Consider the following 18,584-nt stretch of genomic DNA (forward strand, 5'->3'; position numbering starts at 1 on the left):
ATGAAGGAGTTCAGGCTCAAAGATCCACAGCAATTCGTGAACTTCATCAGAATGGATGCGCCTTGTCAATCATACATGATGGAGTATGCACAAATGACACACTAATAAGGAAAGCTACTTCACAATAGTGTGACTACAAAGAAACAAAATGTCTTTTACAATCCTCAATGGTTGAGGCTGGAACAACTGCTCTGACTTGTGCACCTATTCTCTCAACACTATCCTTCCCGGAATACTGAAATAATACAAAAGGTGCAATCAAATTTAATGCATGTAGTACTTTAACCAATTAAAGTGATACATACATGTATCGAAAGTAAAATTATACATACATAAAACATATAAATCAGAATTAAACATTTGTAAATGTAGCTTATTATGGTACAATGTACCTCAGAGGTCTTTCCAAAAAAATTCCGAAACTTTTCTACACTTACCTTTTATTTATTGTGCATAGTATCCTTCAAAATACTCTACTCCACAATTGATACACCGCTCCCAATGCCATTTCCACTTCCGGAAGCAGTCGTGGAACGCCTCTTATTAGATTGCGTGAAGCGCTATTTGAATTTTCTTTCATCTCATCTATCATTGTAAATCTTCGTCTTTTCAACACAGGTCTCACAACACGTACCTATAGTATCAACGATTAACAGTTTATCCCTGTGGCATGGATTCATGATGAACTAATTCTTCAAAGTCAAAGAAAACTATAAGCATGGCTCTGATATTTGACCTGACCTCACAAGCTTACTTTGGTCTTGGAGATCCTTTTCCGACCCACTGCGAAGACTGAACCTTGTTCTCAACATCATAACTGTCTCAACACCAGTTATGATTTTCTTAAGAAACATCTCTTTCTCATATGCGCAATACAAAAGCTCTGCACAGATATCAAGGCGAATGTCTTTCTGATCTTGCCTCATGAGCCGTGGGACCAACCTGGTAGCAACATAAGACATTCCAAGGATTTCATGACATGATCCAACTGAAATGTTACATTCTTCTGCAGTCTCTTGGACAGTCAGTCTTCGATTAACACACACAATTTCGTTGATGTTCCCGACCTGAGCATCGTCAGTAGACATCAAAGAGCGTCCTGAAGGAGGATCATCTTTAACTTCCATCTGGGCATTTTTGAACAGTGTGAACCATTTGTAACACTGAGTATGGCTTAGTCACTCACCATCATAGGCTTCCAGCATCACTTGGTGTGTCTCTGTAAAGGTTTTCTCGAGTTTCACGCAAAATTTAATGCAAAAACATTGCTCCTCTAACTGTGCCATCTCAAAACTCAGAAACTGTGCAACACAACAATGAATACTATCTAACAGACACACAACAATTACACTTCCAGCAGTTACACATTAAACACAGGTGTGTGCAGGGACATTAACTGCATTTCGCGCCAACACCCCATTCGCACGAAATTGTGAATGTTCTGGAATTTTTTTGAATGTGCAGAATATCTAATGCAATAACCAAAAGATTCCTCCAGAGCTCATGTATTTCTCACCTGCTGACTGACCACACTTGAAAACAATAACAAGCAGAAAGCTTGCTGGAAATCCTGCATTCTACGCATGTGCACACACACCTCTTCTATTGCACAAGTGCAGATCCATGGCAGAATAGAATGGCTCATATTTCTCTCCAGTGGATAAACTGTTGGCTGAAATCGCAGCTTCACTCGTTCTGTCACTAGGTAGCAGGCTGACCACACATGACTTGTTCATGTAATACCGGATTTATACTGTACAAATTTTATGGAGCAAGGGAGAAGGAATTTCATTTGTCCAACACAGAACCAGAAACAGCAGGAGAATATTAAAATTCACTACCTACAAAGAAGAACGTCTGCGGCCTTATAGGTGACTCACTGGTGGATTGCAGGGATCATATGTATCATTTGTGAATTAAGTGAAATCACTGTAATCTTTATGCTATCACATAGACTGACAACTGCATACTGGTTTCCATCTACAGAAAAAACATTAGCAATAGTGCTCATTTTCAATGGTCGATGTTTAGAAGACTGTCGGTACCCTAGGCATCACTCAGTACAAAGTAAGATACTGACTTAGTTGAATGCATATTTAGTTCATGTGAACTACTTAGTTCTAACCAAAGAGCATGAAAGTACTATTGTTTACAACCTGGATATTTTGGAATTTGTATACATATTTTGGAAGCTTTTGACCATGTATGTCTAGGATGAATTAAAATGTTGTATCAAATAAGACTGGAGTTTGATTTCATGATATTAATATGTAATGGAAACTGGCTTAATGTGTGGCAAAGTTTCCAACTGTTTATAAAACCTGTTAAACTTTTTCAAAGAACCTGGAAAATTATTTTCGTTCAAATAAAAAAAGCAACAAAATAAGTTCAACTGTTACAGAGACAGAACATTTTAATATTGTACGCAATTGAGAAATGTCACCAGAAGTGTCATCTTTAGTGACAACTTTCCCTTTCACAATATTGTTACATTCAATCTTGGATTTTCCATTGTTCAATAAGGTTTTAAATATTTTTATGTACAGCACACAAACAGGTGTTGGAATACTAAATGTGTTTATCATAGGTTTACATTCTACCAACTGAAGATTAGCTTCTGTTTCATCCATGATTTATCTAACTGCATTTGTGGAAAACAGGATATTTGTTACTAACAAATTTTTTCACTTTACATTTCACTGCGCCACATATTTAATTGTTCACAATTCTTTGTCAATTACACTGAATATACTACCCACATTAACAGCTTACATACTCCAATACAAGTTTGAAATATAAAATGGTTCCATTCCGAGCATTTTTCGCTTTAAATGTGAAACTTTATCCTGGAATAAGATAGGAGTTTCTCATGCCACTTTTGAAGATTATACGAATCAAGGAATTTTAGAGGTAATCCTTTACATAGATAAAGCAGTGAGGAAAAAGAAATTGTACATAAACTGCAGTTTGAGCCACAATGCATTTCCTTACAGCACAAAAGTCTGAGTAAACCATGTTATTTATGCACAATGAATTTCCTGTCCAACATAATTTTAAGCTGCCACATTGAATTTAATTAATGAAATAGTATGTTCCACACAAGTATTTTGTGGCAACTGATGTACAATAACTCATTGTGGTAGAGGCTAACAGACATTTGTGGCTATGGATCACTTTTTTCAAGGTCGCATAAAGGGAGGGGACAGACCACGAATTACAATACAAATGCAATCAAAACTAAGAGCTGTCAAAAGAAAAGGGAATTGGATGATGATAGATTATCTTGCAATTAGAAGCTATACACTACCTGCTTTGTTCAGAACAAGAACAAGTCTCTTGCTGCCAGCAGAATCGCGAACAGCTTGCTCTACCTGTTGACAGCGCGTTCCCAAGGGATCTCTGGCATCCACAACCTCCAGAATGACATCAGCTGCTTGCAGCACCTGGGCCACAATTGTGTCTGATAATGGTTATAAAAGATTCACAGTTTTTAAAAATACACATATAAAAAAAAATCTCTCATGACACAGGAACAGGCTAAGCAACGACCAAAAAATCATAAGAAGGTTTAATGAAAGTTTCTCTCTCAACACAATTTCTACTGTGTATGCGTATGGTCAAGCAAGATTTTCACTTCTTTCATTCCCTCAGGAAATAAATTTGTTTTCCTCTATCCATAACACTCATTTAAAGCACAGATAATCAGCTTATTCAGCTTATTCAACAAATTTCTTCCTAATATAAGGTTTCTTGACGGCAAGACAGAAGGACAATTATGGTATACTATCCCTCTAAGAGATGCAGTCTAAGACCAGATTGGAAGAAGAAATCAGCCATGTTCTTTTCTAAAAGACCATCCCCCCCATTTCACCTCACACAATTTAGAGAGACCACAGAAAACCTAAACCCACATGGCTAGGTAGGGATTTGAAACACCATCCTCCAGAATGTGAGACAGGTGTCCTAAAGCTAGGAAACACCAAAATAGTCAAACAAGGTCAAATCTCAGATAATGTGTAATTGGAATCAGTAACAGATTTACCACTTTACAGACAGTCTACCAAGATATTTCTTAGTGATTAACAAAAATGGAAATAAACTGATTGAAGAATTAAGGGGGGACCTCGATGAAATTGACCAAAAATGTCAATTTTCGATTTATTTTTTATTTGTTTGTACAACTCATGGAGAATAAGTTCCCAAAGTTTCAATATTGAAATCGCATCCAAAGTGCTTGAAAATTAATTAAAAGTGTGACGCGGCCTCCCTGCCACGCCCACTTTTTGAAGCAGCATTTCAATACCAGCTCAATGAACAACGATTCTGTGTATTACTTTCAACCAAACATGTGCAGGATACATCTAGAAGGCCATGATACATACTCTGGTTTTATAGATCATCTTTGACTTTGTTCCATATCTTATAAACAATAAGATGTGTGGTAGTGATAACATTCAGATTATAGATGATGGAAAGGGAGTAGGCTTGGCAGCAAATCTGCAAATTATGTGCAAAAAATGCGATGCTGACAGCTCATTCAAAACTTCTAACTGTAAAAACTGTTACTATGAAGCTAATATGAGGTTTACCTATGGATTGAGGTGCATTGGAGGTGGGAAAGAAGGGGGAAATTTATTGTGTGGAATAATGAATATGCCAGTGCCATGTCTGAGATTTACACAAATAAACTGTGTACTGGAAAACATAAATTTCTGACTTGTGTGAGGACAGTATGATAACAACTACAGTAGAAGCTATTGCAGACAATGGCCCGCTAGATGAGAACGATTCTCGTCATGTTAGAACAGATCTTGTGTCATGTGATGGTAAATTCATGAAAAGAGGGCATACGTCTTTATATGGCGTGTCAAGTGCCATAAGTATTGAGACAGGGAAGGTACTAGATATTCAAGTTATGAGCAAATTCTGCCATAACTGTGCACTTAGTGGAGAATGTGAAGAAGATGTAAAAGGGCATAACTGCAGCAAAACATCATCTGGTTCTACTGGTGGAATGGAAGGAGCTGGTATGCAAATTATTTTTAAGAGATCTGTCAAGGAACGTGGTGTCAGATATGTGAAATATCTTGGGGATGGTGACTCCAGTACATTCAAGTCTGTGAATGAGAGCAAACTTTATGGAGAACTTTCAACTGAGAAATTTGAATGCATAGGTCACATCCAGAAGAGAATGGGATCAAGATTGAGGAAACTTGTCAGTGACATGAAGAGCAAAAAGTTGGAAGATGGAAAGGGCACTGGTGGACACAACAGACTCACAAAGAAGATGACAGACTCTCTTCAAGTGTATTACGGCAAGTCTATCAGATAGAACCTATCCAGTGTGTATGAGAAGAAAAGTGCAGCATGGGCTACATATTTCCACATGTTGTCAACAGATGAACACCCTATTCATAATCTGTGCCACATTAGCTGGTGTAAATATCTACAAACTGAGAGGGATAACAATCCCTACATTCACAAGGAGAGGCTTACAAATTGTATCCTGGATCTTGTCAAGCCCACTTACAGGTTTCTGGCTGATCCTGCACTTCTCAAAAAGTGCGTTCATGGCAAAACCCAAAATCCAAATGAGTCTCTAAATTCACTCGAAACACTGCCCTAAAAACACATTTGCATCTGCTACAGTTGTCAGAATTGCAACTTATGATGCAGTTATTGTATTTAATGATGGGAACGTTGGGAGGATGACGGTATTAGAAAGAATGGGCATAAAAAATTGTACTCAAGACATACTGAGAAAATAGATTTACAGCGTGTCTCTGCAGCTGAAAAGTCAGTTGAAGACCTGGTAAAGGAAAGAAGACAGACAACAAGACACCAGAAGAGAAGCCTTGAAGGGAAAGACGACCCAGAGTACAAATGTGGTGCCTTCTCTTCTGAAGAAGAGACGTAAGGAAAAAAAGTTAGGTTGAACTTTAAATTGGTTCTTGAAAAGTTTGTTTTTTAAAGTTTATGTACCTTTTCCTCAGATTCTATGAATGCTAGAATTATGAAATTTTGTACACATATTTCTGTAAACATAATAAACGTTATCTCAAGAGCAAATTTTGAAATTCTGATTGCAAGCTGAGACATGGGGCAAAGTGCTTGGAAATTTGAATGAATTTAAAATTGTACTTACGGAATTATAATTAAAAAATTATGAAAATTCACCTATTTGACCTAGGCTATTCCAAAAACCTCATGAGAGAAGCTTACAAGATATAAATAGATGAAACAGATAAATTTTTGTAGAAATCACTTGAACACTTTCTGAGAAAAAGGAACATACATTATTTAAAAAAAAAGAGAGAGAGAGAGAGAAGCTGAGTATATATAATCAAAGGATTTTATATGTAAATGTGTTACTTTCATGTAATGTTAGAAATAGATCATCACTATGAACATTTATTTTATTTTAAAAGGTGCTTCATATTTCCAAGACTTTGGCTTGTAAACACTTGAACTGGGACAGGAGGAAAAAGGCGACAGAGGCAGAGTGAGAGTTGAGCAGATATAGAACCCTCTCCATAATTTTTCGGTATTTCGTCAGTAAAAGAAATCAGAAGCTTTCAAACACATGCCACACAACCTGCAAAGAAAGCTTTATTTTTTGGGAAATACAAGGAGAAATTCTCAGCAAAAAGTGGATGATCATAGAAAGTAAGAACTGTAGATTAAATTTTACCTTTTTGAATTCTCTGTAATATGACTGCAACCTATCAACTTTGGTATATTTAACACCATCATCATTAGATGTAATGTTCAAAGCCTCGTGAACTTTTTCTTTCTTTCCAGCTTCAGTAACAAGAGTCGACAAAGTAGCAGATTTTTGTGCTGTTTCCTTTTCTTTCTTCTTTTTCTCTTTTAACTCCTGCCTTATCCTCTGCTTTTCTTCTTCTTGTTTCTTCTTCAAAGCTTCAACTTCTTTTAATATGTCTTCTTTGAAAGGGCATATGTTTGGAACTTGAATAATTTTGTTTTTCTTGGCTAGAATGATGAATAATATGAAATCAGCATCAACATATTGCATGTTAAAATTACATATGTAAAGCCAGAGCAGCAGCAGCGAGAGAGAGAGAGAGAGAGAGAGAGAGAGAGAGAGAGATGTATGTGGAAACTGGCACTAATCAAAGTGGTGGGAACAGTCCAAAAATAATATTTACAGAAATGACAGTAAAATTGTATAAAATACTAAAACATGGAAATTGAAAGTGAGAGTGCATTTGTATGTGCTTATGCTTCACTCAGCCTCTCAAATGTTTAGTTCAGGAGTATCTTTAACCAGTCCATTTGTTCTATTCAGCCCAGATTTTCAGGTATTGTAAAAATAAGTAAATAACATTTATCACACCGTGAGACCACTTAACAGTTACATGGCTGGCAGTGGATAAATAATGTGAGGAACATGAAAACAAGAAAATGGTTCAATTGGCTCTGAGCACTATGGGATTTAACATCTGAGGTCATCAGTCCCCTAGAACTTAGAACTACTTAAACATAACTACCCTAAGGACATAATACACATCTATGCCCGAGGCAGGATTCAAACCTGCGACCATAGCGGTTGCACGGTTCCAGACTGAAGCGCCTAGAACCACTCGGCCACACCAGCCGGCGAACGTGAAAACAAATACACTTCAATCACTTCTAATACGCACATGTCAATGATGATTGCAACTATACAGGATATTGGATGGTGCCATTGCATGTCTTTTTCTGGAAATGTAAAAGTGAACGAGAAGCAAATCAAAACATTTAGAGCCACTCTCATACCCTGCATAAAAGCAAAGCATGACCTATATACAAATAAAACAGACTCTCCTTCTAAATATTAAAGACAAAAAAATTGTGATGAATGACAAGAAAGATCAATGATGTTGAATTGTACTTTTGTGACATTCAACTGAAATCAAAGAAAATATGTAATTCTGTTTTAAAATCTGAAAAAATAAAATCATCACCATCATCATTTAAGACTGATTATGCCTTTCAGCGTTCAGTCTGGAGCATAGTCCCCCTTATAAAATTCCTCCATGAGCGTTGGCAGGTCGATAGACACACAAACAAACACAAACATACACACAAAATTCAAGCTTTCACAACCAATGGTTGCTTCATCAGGAAAGAGGGAAGGAGAGTGAAAGATGAAAGGATGTCGGTTTTAAGGGAGAGGGTAAGGAGTCATTCCAACCCCGAGAGCGGAAAGACTTACCTTAGGGGGAAAAAAAGGACAGGTATACACTCGCTCACACACACATATCCATCCGCACATATACAGACACAGGCAAACACACACACATAGAGTTCAAATGTTGTCCAAGTAAGAAAGTAGAATGCAATTTCTGACTTATGCGGGGTACATGGCACAATAGATTTGTGATGAAGTGGCAAAAATGAGAAATAGCATTTAGCATGACAAGTGTCAGCTAATAAAGGGCATACCTAAATTCACTCAGCAAGCAGTAAATGAAATCAAAGAAAAATATGGAGAGGGTATTATGGTTCATGGAGAAGAAATTAAAACCATAGGGATTTTTGATGACATTTTCATTCTGTCAGTGATGGCAAAGGACTTGGAAGATCAATTGAACCGAATGGATAATGAGTAAAAATGAGATTACAAGAGGTACAACAACAAAAGTAAAATATGGGAAATGATTTGTAGACATATTTAATTAGGCAATGTTGACAAAATTGAATTACATAATGGAATAACAAAACTAGCAGATTAGTTTCGCTATTTACACAACAAAAGAATAGATGGTGGCTACATTAAAGGGGATATAAAATGCAGACTGGCAACAATAAGAAAGGTGTTTCTGAAAAGAGAAATATTTTATTAGCCGATATAAATGAACTGTAAGTGTTAGGACGTGTTTTTTGAAAATATTTTTATAGAGTGTAGACTTGTACAGAATTGAAACATGGGAGGTAAACATTACAGGCAACAAGACGATAAAAGTTTTTCAAATGTGGTGCTACAGAAAACTCTTGTACATCTGACAGGTAGATTGGACAACTAATGAAGAAATAATAAATTGAATTAGGGAGGAAAGAAATCTTTAAGTGAATTTGACTAAAGGGAGGGATAAGCTGATAGGATTCGTCCTGAAGCATCACGGAATATTCCATTTGATGATGGAAGTAAGTGCTGTGGGGTAAAAATCATAGAAAGAGACTTGATTGCGTAATCAGGTTCAAGCGGATTTAGGTTGCAGCAGTCATGCTCAGCTGAGAGGGGAGAGCTCGATCAAACCATCTTCAGGCTGAAAACCACAGTGACAATGACGACAATAACAGCAGCAGCAGCAGAGACAACAATTGAATTCACAGAGTATCCGTCTCTCAATTTTCAGAAAGCGTTTGATGTCATTCTATATGTTCCGTAGTCAACAAAATATGTGCTTATGTAATATCGAATCAGGTATGCAGTTTAAATGGTGGTTTGTTAGCAAGTGCACGACAGCACTCAGTAGGCTAACATCCAGGTGCCGAAATATCCTTAAGATGGATCAAAATACTGAAGAAAACTGAAAGAACATATTATCAGAATTCAATAGATGGCTAACCTATAGACAACGAGCAGTGTTGGCCTGGCAAGGTGTGTGTTTTGCATAACTGACTGGAGGACTGTTTTTGGTAGCCAAATAAGAAGCAGCGACATACGTGATGTGTTCTGAACACCAAAACTGACATCATTTAGTATTCTCTAGAAATTATTTGTAATTACATTGGGTCAGGAAATGTTGTCTTAAATTGGGATTACCAGTGCTTTTCATTATTTTTTCTTATGTTCTGAAATGAAAGTTATGTGAATGACAGTTGTGCCACCCATAGTGTATATTAGGTTCCAAGACAATAGTTTGGTTGTGAACTGATAAAGTCAACAAACACGCCATTGAAAGAAAAAGCTTGGGTATGTTTACTGGACGGTTCAAGTAGTGATTTCAGCTGTGTATTATTTTCCACAAAATTCTTTACATAGTTACTGAGAATATTTTGAGAACTTAGGGGATTAAGGCAACAAATTTTTTGACATGGTAGGCTTTGGGACAACTACTTCAATAAATTGTTGAAAAAATGTAGCATCTCTAATGCTTGTTCACGGCATACTTAAAATTAGCTGTTCATTAGATTAGACTGATGAGTTTACGGGAACAAAGCACTAGGTCATCAGACATTCTACACTCTGAGCACCACATCAATGATATTCCTCAAAAAGAAATGAGAAGGACAGCCAAAATGACCCATCAGTATGTTTAGCTGGGATGGAAAAAGTGGGAAGGAAGTATAAAGGAAAGCTAAATTACCATAAGATGGGGGAACTATATCAGCTAAAAACAGCCCAACACCCCATGCAGCATCACAGATACTCCTTACTGATATTGAAATGGGGTGGACACAGTTGCACGTTTTGGAATTTTTGTCATCATAGAAGGTAGGCCTGTGGAATGTCCCAAGTTCCAGCTACTAGGATGTAAAAAACTCTTTGGAAAGAATTACTGTGGTGGACAATGGAATGTTCAGGTGTCGTGATACAGCTCGTGCTTCCAGCATTATCAGTCATGGCAACAGTAGCTTCTTTAACAATTTGTGGCGCAATTGGCAGTCAGCCTCTCCCAGGAGCAATACCCAAATTGCCAGCTAACTTGAACTTCCAAATCATTTTCTTCAACCCCAGTGCAGAAATAGGACCTCTCCATATTCCTTTAGTGCATCATATTCGCAAAGAGCAGCAGCACTACTGTAGTTGTTCTGATAGAGCAGCTTTACAAGTAAAGTCCTGCTCAAATTGTACCGACCCATGTTGAGTGTATGCAACTACAAAGCACACTGATATTTGAGTTTTAACACTATGTCACCATATTAGTACCAGCACTAGCACCTAATGGCAAGTCATGAAACTAACACTACTAATAATGCAAAGTCTCCAGCGAATATTGCCTGGATATCATTCCCGTAAAGTTGAGTACTCATATGGAAAATAGTTTTCCATCTACACTGGCTCAAGCAGCAAAAGTTTAATTATAACCTCCCTGTAAACATGCAAGGGTCTGCAATGAATCTCCAGTTGCCAAAAAAACGATGAGGTCTTTGGTTCACTGGAAGTGCTTCCTGAAATTTGTGTTTTCCTTTAAAATATAAGGTGCTACCATATTCAGCAGAATTTCAAAACTGGAAGATGAGATCCTAGGTAAGTTACAGAAAGCTGATCCTAGTGCAGTTACAAAAAGCTGCAGTCTTCCATATTCCCACCACTTCTTGTTTAGTTTGATTACTTCCCACTATGTCTCTAAACTTGCTTCAATGTTTGAGCGTTAACAGTGCAGCGCCACATATCAATACAGTTTTCGAGTCATTGGACATAGCATAGCAGACAATCTAGATACACAATGAGAAAGAAAGATGCAGACAATGCAAGTACATCCCGAGAAATAGTTGCCACTAGTGTTGATAAAGATCTTAACAAGAATCAATGTTTCAAACTTGTTGTAAACAGTGCAGGAATCATTTTTGCAACAAAAACATGTTTCTAATGGCAGTATGGACATGGCTTCATGTTACAACAATGAGGAATGTAGAAGTGTACAGATAACTCAATCACAAGGTTGGACCAGGCCAGCTTACTAGCCACCTCTGCCCCAGAGTTAGCATGACCACATTCTCTAGTCTTCAAATAAGATTACACAACCTGCAGTTTCGAATAAAGTTTAAAACTAAGTAACCTCCTTGAATGACACCAGCTAAAACTGAGGATAATGAGCCTGATAGCTTCAGTGATTGCTTCATTACAGTAGAAGTAGGGCACTGTACTAAAATGTGCAGCACTGATAACGGACATTGCACCTGCATTAAGATGCAGTGATATATTGCATGGATACAATCTTTCACAGTACATAGCTTAATAATACAATATGCATTAGATGAGTATGTGCCAAGCAAGATCGTAAGAGACGGAGAAGAGCCACCGTGGTACAACAACCGAGTTAGAAAACTGCTGCGGAAGCAAAGGGAACTTCACAGCAAACATAAACATAGGCAAAGCCTTGCAGACAAACAAAAATTACACGAAGTGAAATGTAGTGCGAAGAGGGCTATGCGAGAGGCGTTCAATGAATTCGAAAGTAAAGTTCTATGTACTGACTTGGCAGAAAATCCTAAGAAATTTTGGTCTTATGTCAAAGCGGTAGGTGGATCAAAACAAAATGTCCAGACACTCTGTGACCAAAATGGTACTGAAACAGAGGATACAGACTAAAGGCCGAAATACTAAATGTCTTTTTCCAAAGCTGTTTCACAGAGGAAGACTGCAATTTAGTTCCCTCTCTAGATTGTCGCACAGATGACAAAATGGTAGACATCGAAATAGACGACAGAGGGATAGAGAAACAATTAAAATCGCTCCAAAGAGGAAAGGCCGCTGGACCTGATGGGATACCAGTTTGATCTTACACAGAGTACACGAAGGAACTTGTCCCCCTTCTTGCAGCGGTGTACCATAGGTCTCTAGAAGAGCGTAGCGTTCCAAAAGATTGGAAAAGGGCACAGGTTATCCCCGTTTTCAAGGAGGGACATCGATCAGATGTGCAAAACTATAGACCTATATCTCTAATGTCGATCAGTTGTAGAATTTTGGAACACGTATTATGTTCGAGTATAATGACTTTTCTGGAGACTAGAAATCTACTCTGTAGGCATCAGCATGGGTTTCAAAAAAGATGATCATGTGAAACCCAGCTCGCGATATTTGTCTACGAGACTCAGAGGGCCATAGACACGGGTTCCCAGGTAGATGCCACGTTTCTTGACTTCCGCAAAGCATTCGATACAGTTCCCACAGTCGTTTAATGAACAAAGTAAGAGCATATGGACTATCAGACCAATTGTGTGATTGGATTGAAGAGTTCCTAGATAACAGAACACAGCATGTCATTCTCAATGGAAAGAAGTCTTCCGAAGTAAGAGTGATTTCAGGTGTGCAGCAGGGCAGTGTCGTAGAACCATTGCTATTCACAGTATACATAAATGACCTTGTGGATGACATCGGAAGTTCACTGAGGCTTTTTGCGGATGATGCTATAGTATACCGAGAGGTTATAACAATCGAAAATTGTACTGAAATGCAGGAGGATCTGCAACGAATAGACGCATGGTGCAGGGAATGGCAATTGAATCTCAATGTAGACAAGTGTAATGTGCTGCGAATACATAGAAAGAAAGATCCCATATAATTTAGCTACAATATAGCAGGTCAGCAACTGGAAGCAGTTAATTCCAAAAATTATCTGGGAGTAGGCATTAGGAGTGATTTAAAATTAACCGTCAGCAAAGCAGATGCCAGACTGAGATTCATTGGAAGAATCCTAAGGAAATGCAATCCGAAAACAAAGGAAGTAGGTTACAGTACGCTTGTTCGCCCACTGCTTGAATACTGCTCACCGGTGTGGGATCCGTACCAGGTACGGTTGATAGAAGAGATAGAGAAGATCCAACAGAGAGCAGCGCACTTCATTACAGGATCATTTAGTAATCGCAAAAGCGTTACGGAGATGACAGATAAACTCCAGTGGAAGACTCTGCAGGAGAGACGCTCAGTAGTTCGGTACGGGCTTTTGTTGAAGTTTCAAGAACTTACCTTCACCGAGGAATCAAGCAGTATATTGCTCCCTCCTACGTATATCTCATGAAGAGACCACGAGGATAAAATCAGAGAGATTAGAGCCCACACAGAGGCATGCCGACAATCTTTCTTTCCACGAACAATACAAGACTGGAATAGAAGGGAGAACTAATAGAGGTACTCGAAGTACCCTCCACCACACACCGTCAGGTGACTTGCCGAGTATGGATGTAGATGTACATGTAGATAGTGTCAGCTACTGCATAACACTTCTTATTCCATGACACTAGAAGTTGTTGGGATAGGGTCCTCTGTAAATCGAGGCATGGTGTCCCTTATTCAGGGCATCGTTTCTGGTAGCATTCTTGGCCAAATTATCCGACTGTTCATTTCCTGCAATTCCAATGTCACTAGGGATCCTCCCTGTGTCTTGGAGCTCAAAGAGAAAGTCTTCAATGAATGATATGGTGTTGGTGTTGCAGGTAGCAGTAAGTTACAGCTCGTAAACTTCTCAGAGTGTCACTGCAAATAAGAAAAGTTTCTTGTAGGCAGATGTGGATGTGTCTAATCACATAATGGCCACTACTTCGACAGTAAAAACACACTATTCTCGTGGTAGGGAATGCTGCTCACCGCCACCTGTATGTGTGAAAGCAGAGTTCGTTAGGTCATCAACGTAAGATCCACCAGTGTAAATGGTTTCCCAATACTGTCATTCTTTCATAGCTGAAAAAATGTAGTAGTACAGATGGGTCTGTTATGTCTTTTGGCCAGAAGACTACAGTTACAGTGAGGATCTGAACCGAGACCCCTCTTATGAGGTGTTTGAGAGAACAATCGTGAGAGAGGGTTCACAATGGTCATTGTAATTTAGAGAGGAGGGATTGTAGACAAGCTGATATCAGAACATAACACCTAGGACATTATTGTGGAGGTTGTGTACTTTTATCCGGGAAGAGAATATAATGATACAGATGATCACTGATGCTATGTACATGTACAATGTAGTTAAGTAATAGTTGGAGGCATCAAACCAGTAAAGGGGGCATCCCTGACTCTCACAGGAAACTATTTATGAGGTCTGTCCAAAAGCCACGAGCTAAGTCTCACCCCGCAGTATTGTATTGGAGCTAAAGGTTATAACAAAAATGGAGCTGCCAATCCATAGCCCAGACTACTTAAGTCCAATGATGATTGTTTTATTAAGTCATAAAAAGATGAAGTGATAGATGCCCAAAAAACTGTGTATGAAGCAGCATACAGCATTAAAGTTTGTCTAGAATTGTTGTTTCAACTGGTGTATATGAAGCAGCCCTGTCAGCTTAGCATCAAAATTAGTCCTGAAAGTGGTATGTTTCTAATACTTAACATAAATCACAATGCAATAAAGATCTGGGTGTGCTGGAGAATTTGGTGATGGCAGAAGTGCATTGCTCCTGTTTTGGAAGTAGTAAATTGAAAACCGTCGGGAGGGGTCCAAGATTCGGCTTCCCTTAGGGTGCCCTATAGTTTACATTCTGTGACATTTACATTTGAAGAACCATAATAGATGCAAAACTAATCAACATAGAGGCAAGATCAAACTCATCAACATATAGGCAAGATCAGACTGTAGGGGCCACAGCCTCTATAAATCCTTTAACCGCTGTTAGGAAAAAGGTTACCGTCAGAACAGAGCTTGGTATGTCTTTAATTTATGTGTGTGGGAAAGAGAGAGAAGTAACAGAAACGAACAATGACATAAAAAAAGACTGGGCAAAAATCTAGAGGGTGTGAAAGTACGACTGTTTAAGAGTTCCATAAAATCACCAATGAAATACATAACAGTTGATACTGAAACTGGTAATTTTATATCTGAATTCATTCCAATATTGGGGGGGGGGGGGGGGGGGGCACACATGAGATGCTGCCGCGAGTGAAGGGGCCATTAGCAAATTAGGTGGATTTTGATACCACAATCCACACAGAAATTTGGATAGAAGCCTCATTCATAGTCTTGCGAGTCCAATTGTTTTCTGTTCACCAGTAGTGCGAACTACTTGCACAAAACCGAACAATGGAAACTCCAAGTTGTAATATCAACAATATAAGGGAAAGATAGATTTCTACTTGCCATAAAGATGACTAGTTGAGTTTCAGACTGGTACAATGACAAGACAGTTAAACATTTATATTTTGACCGATTTTGGAATTAAATTCAGATATAGAATTACCAATTTACATTATGATGCTCTAATTTATCAACTGCTAACACATTTCATTGGTTGTTTCCCGAAATTCTTTATACAGTTGTACTTTCAAACATTAAGACTCAGATTGGAACACCCAAAAAATACGGTTAGAAGATGATAATTTTTTGTAAATTAACAGCTTTGATTAAGATTACTAACAAAGGACTGTGGTTCTGTATTGGTGAAAACTTGATAAATGTTGTTGTTTTTGTTGTTGTCTTCAGTCCTGAGACTGGTTTGATACAACTCTCCATGCTACTCTATCCTGTGCAAGCTTCTTCATCTCCCAGTACTTACTGCAAACCTACTTCCTTCTGAATCCGCTTAGTGTATTCATTTCTTGGTCTCCCTCTATGATTATTACCCTCCACGCTGCCCTCCAATGCTTAATTTGTGATCCCTTGATGCCTCAGAACATGTCCTACCAACCGAGTCGTCCTCCTTGTCAAGTTGTGCCATATACTCCTCTTCTCCCCAATTCTATTCAATATCTCCTCATTAGTTACGTGATTTGCCCATCGAATCTTCAGCATTCTTCTGTAGCACCACATTTCGAAAGTTTCTATTCTCTTCTTGTCCAAACTATTTATCGTCCATGTTTCACTTCCATAAATGGCTACACACCATACAAATACTTTCAGAAACGACTTCCTTACACTTAAATCTATACTCAATGTTAACAAATTTCTCTTATTCAGAAATGCTTTCCTTGCCATTGCCAGTCTACATTTTACATCCTCTCTACTTCAACCATCATCAGTTATTTTGCTCCCCAAATAGCAAAATTGCTTTACTACTTTAAGTGTCTCATTTCCTAATCTAATTCCCTCACCCGACTTAATTCAACTACATTCCATTATCCTCGTTTTGCTTTTGTCGATGTTCATCTAATATCCTCCTTTCAAGACACTGTCCATTCCATTCAACTGCTCTTCCAAGTCCTTTGCCGTCCCTGGCAGAATTACAATGTCATCGGCGAACCTCAACATTTTTATTTCTTCTCCATGGATTTTAATACTTACTTCGAATTTTTCTTTTGTTTCCTTTACTGCTTGCTCAATATACAAATTGAATAACATCGGGGACAGGCTACAACCCTGTCTCACTCCCTTCCCAACCGCTGCTTCCCTTTCATGCCCCTCGACTCATAACTGCTCTGAGCACTATGGGACTGAACAGCTATGGTCATCAGTCCCCTAGAACTTAGAACTACTTAAACCTAACTAACCTAAGGACATCACACAACACCCAGCCATCACGAGGTAGAGAAAATCCCTGACCCCGCCGGGAATCGAACCCGGGAACCCGGGCGTGGGAAGCGACTCATAACTGCCATCTGGTTTCTGTACAAATTGCAAATAGCCTTTCACTCCCTGTATTTTACCCCTGCCACCTTTAGAATTTGAAAAAGAGTACTCCAGTTAACACTATCAAAAGCTTTCTCTAAGTCTACAAATGCTAGAAATGTAGGTTTGCCTTTCCTTAATCTATTTTCTAAGATAAGTCATAGGGTCAGTACTGCCTCACGTGTTGCAACATTTCTGCAGAATCCAAACTGAGCTTCACCGAGGTCGGCTTTTACCAGTTTTTCCATTCGTCTGTAAAGAATTCGCATTAGTATTTTGCAGCTGTGACTTATTAAACTGATAGTTCGGTAATTTTCACATCTGTCAACACCTGCTTTCTTTGGGATTGGAATTCTTATATTCTTCTTGAAGTCTGAGGGTATTTCGCCTGTCTCATACATCTTGCTCACCAGATGGTCGAGTTTTGTCAGGACTGGCTCTCCCAAGGCCATCAGTAGTTCCAATGGAATGTTGTCTACTCCAGGGGCCTTGTTTCGACTAAGGTCTTTCAGTGCTCTGTCAAACTCTTCACGCAGTATCGTATCTCCCATTCCATCTTCATCTACATCCTCTTCCATTTCCATAATATTGTCCTCAAGTACATCACCCTTGTATAGACCCTCTACATACTCCTTCCACCTTTCTGCTTTCCCCTCTTTGCTTAGAACTGGGTTTCCATCAAAGCTCTTGATATTCATGCAAGTGGTTCTCTTTTCTCCAAAGGTCTCTTTAATTTTCCTCGTGAGATAAGCCTCTACATCCTTACATTTGTCCTCTAGCCATCCCTGCTTAGCCATTTTGCACTTCCTGTCGATCTCATTTTTGAGACGTTTGTATTCCTTTTTGCCTGCTTCATTTACTGCATTTTTGTATTTTTTCCTTTCATCAATTAAATTCAGTATCTCTTCTGTTACCCAAGGATTTCTACTAGCCCTCATCTTTTTACCTACTTGTCCTCTGCTGCCTTCACTGTTTCATCCCTCAAAGCTACCCATTCTTCTTCTACTGTATTTTTTTCCCGCATTGTTCCCTTATGCCCTCCATGAAACTCTGTACAACCTCTGGTTCTTTCAGTTTATCCAGGTCCCGTCTCCTTAAATTCCCACCTTTTTGCAGTTTCTTCAGTTTTAATCTACAGTTCATAACCAATAGATTGTGATCAGAATCCACATCTGGCCCTGGAAATGTCTTACAATTTAAAACCTGATTCCTAAATCTCTGTCTTACCATTATATAATCTGACAAACTGCCTATTGGCTTCTGTCTCGGGTTCTTCGGCCGACGTTCATGTAATGATTTTTCTGACGTTTCGCCAGCACGAGTGGCTGGCATTGTCAAAGCTTCACCCTCCATTGCCGGTGGTGAACTGGAGGCGAGCTC

General features: G+C 38.7%; 1 protein-coding gene across 1 annotated transcript in view; it reads right to left on the reverse strand.

Annotated features, from left to right (window-relative positions):
* Positions 1-18,584, reverse strand: part of LOC126260269 (guanine nucleotide-binding protein-like 3 homolog) — a 91,564-nt gene that overhangs the window by 62,847 nt on the left and 10,133 nt on the right. The window contains exons 3-4 of the mRNA XM_049957599.1: positions 6,692-6,993; positions 3,308-3,443 (exon numbers count right to left, since the gene is read on the reverse strand). Coding sequence (XP_049813556.1) covers positions 3,308-3,443; positions 6,692-6,993 — 438 coding nt within the window. The remainder of the gene's footprint in view (positions 1-3,307; positions 3,444-6,691; positions 6,994-18,584) is intronic.

Source organism: Schistocerca nitens, chromosome 1, assembly GCF_023898315.1.
Source record: "Schistocerca nitens isolate TAMUIC-IGC-003100 chromosome 1, iqSchNite1.1, whole genome shotgun sequence".
NCBI lineage: Eukaryota > Metazoa > Arthropoda > Insecta > Orthoptera > Acrididae > Schistocerca > Schistocerca nitens.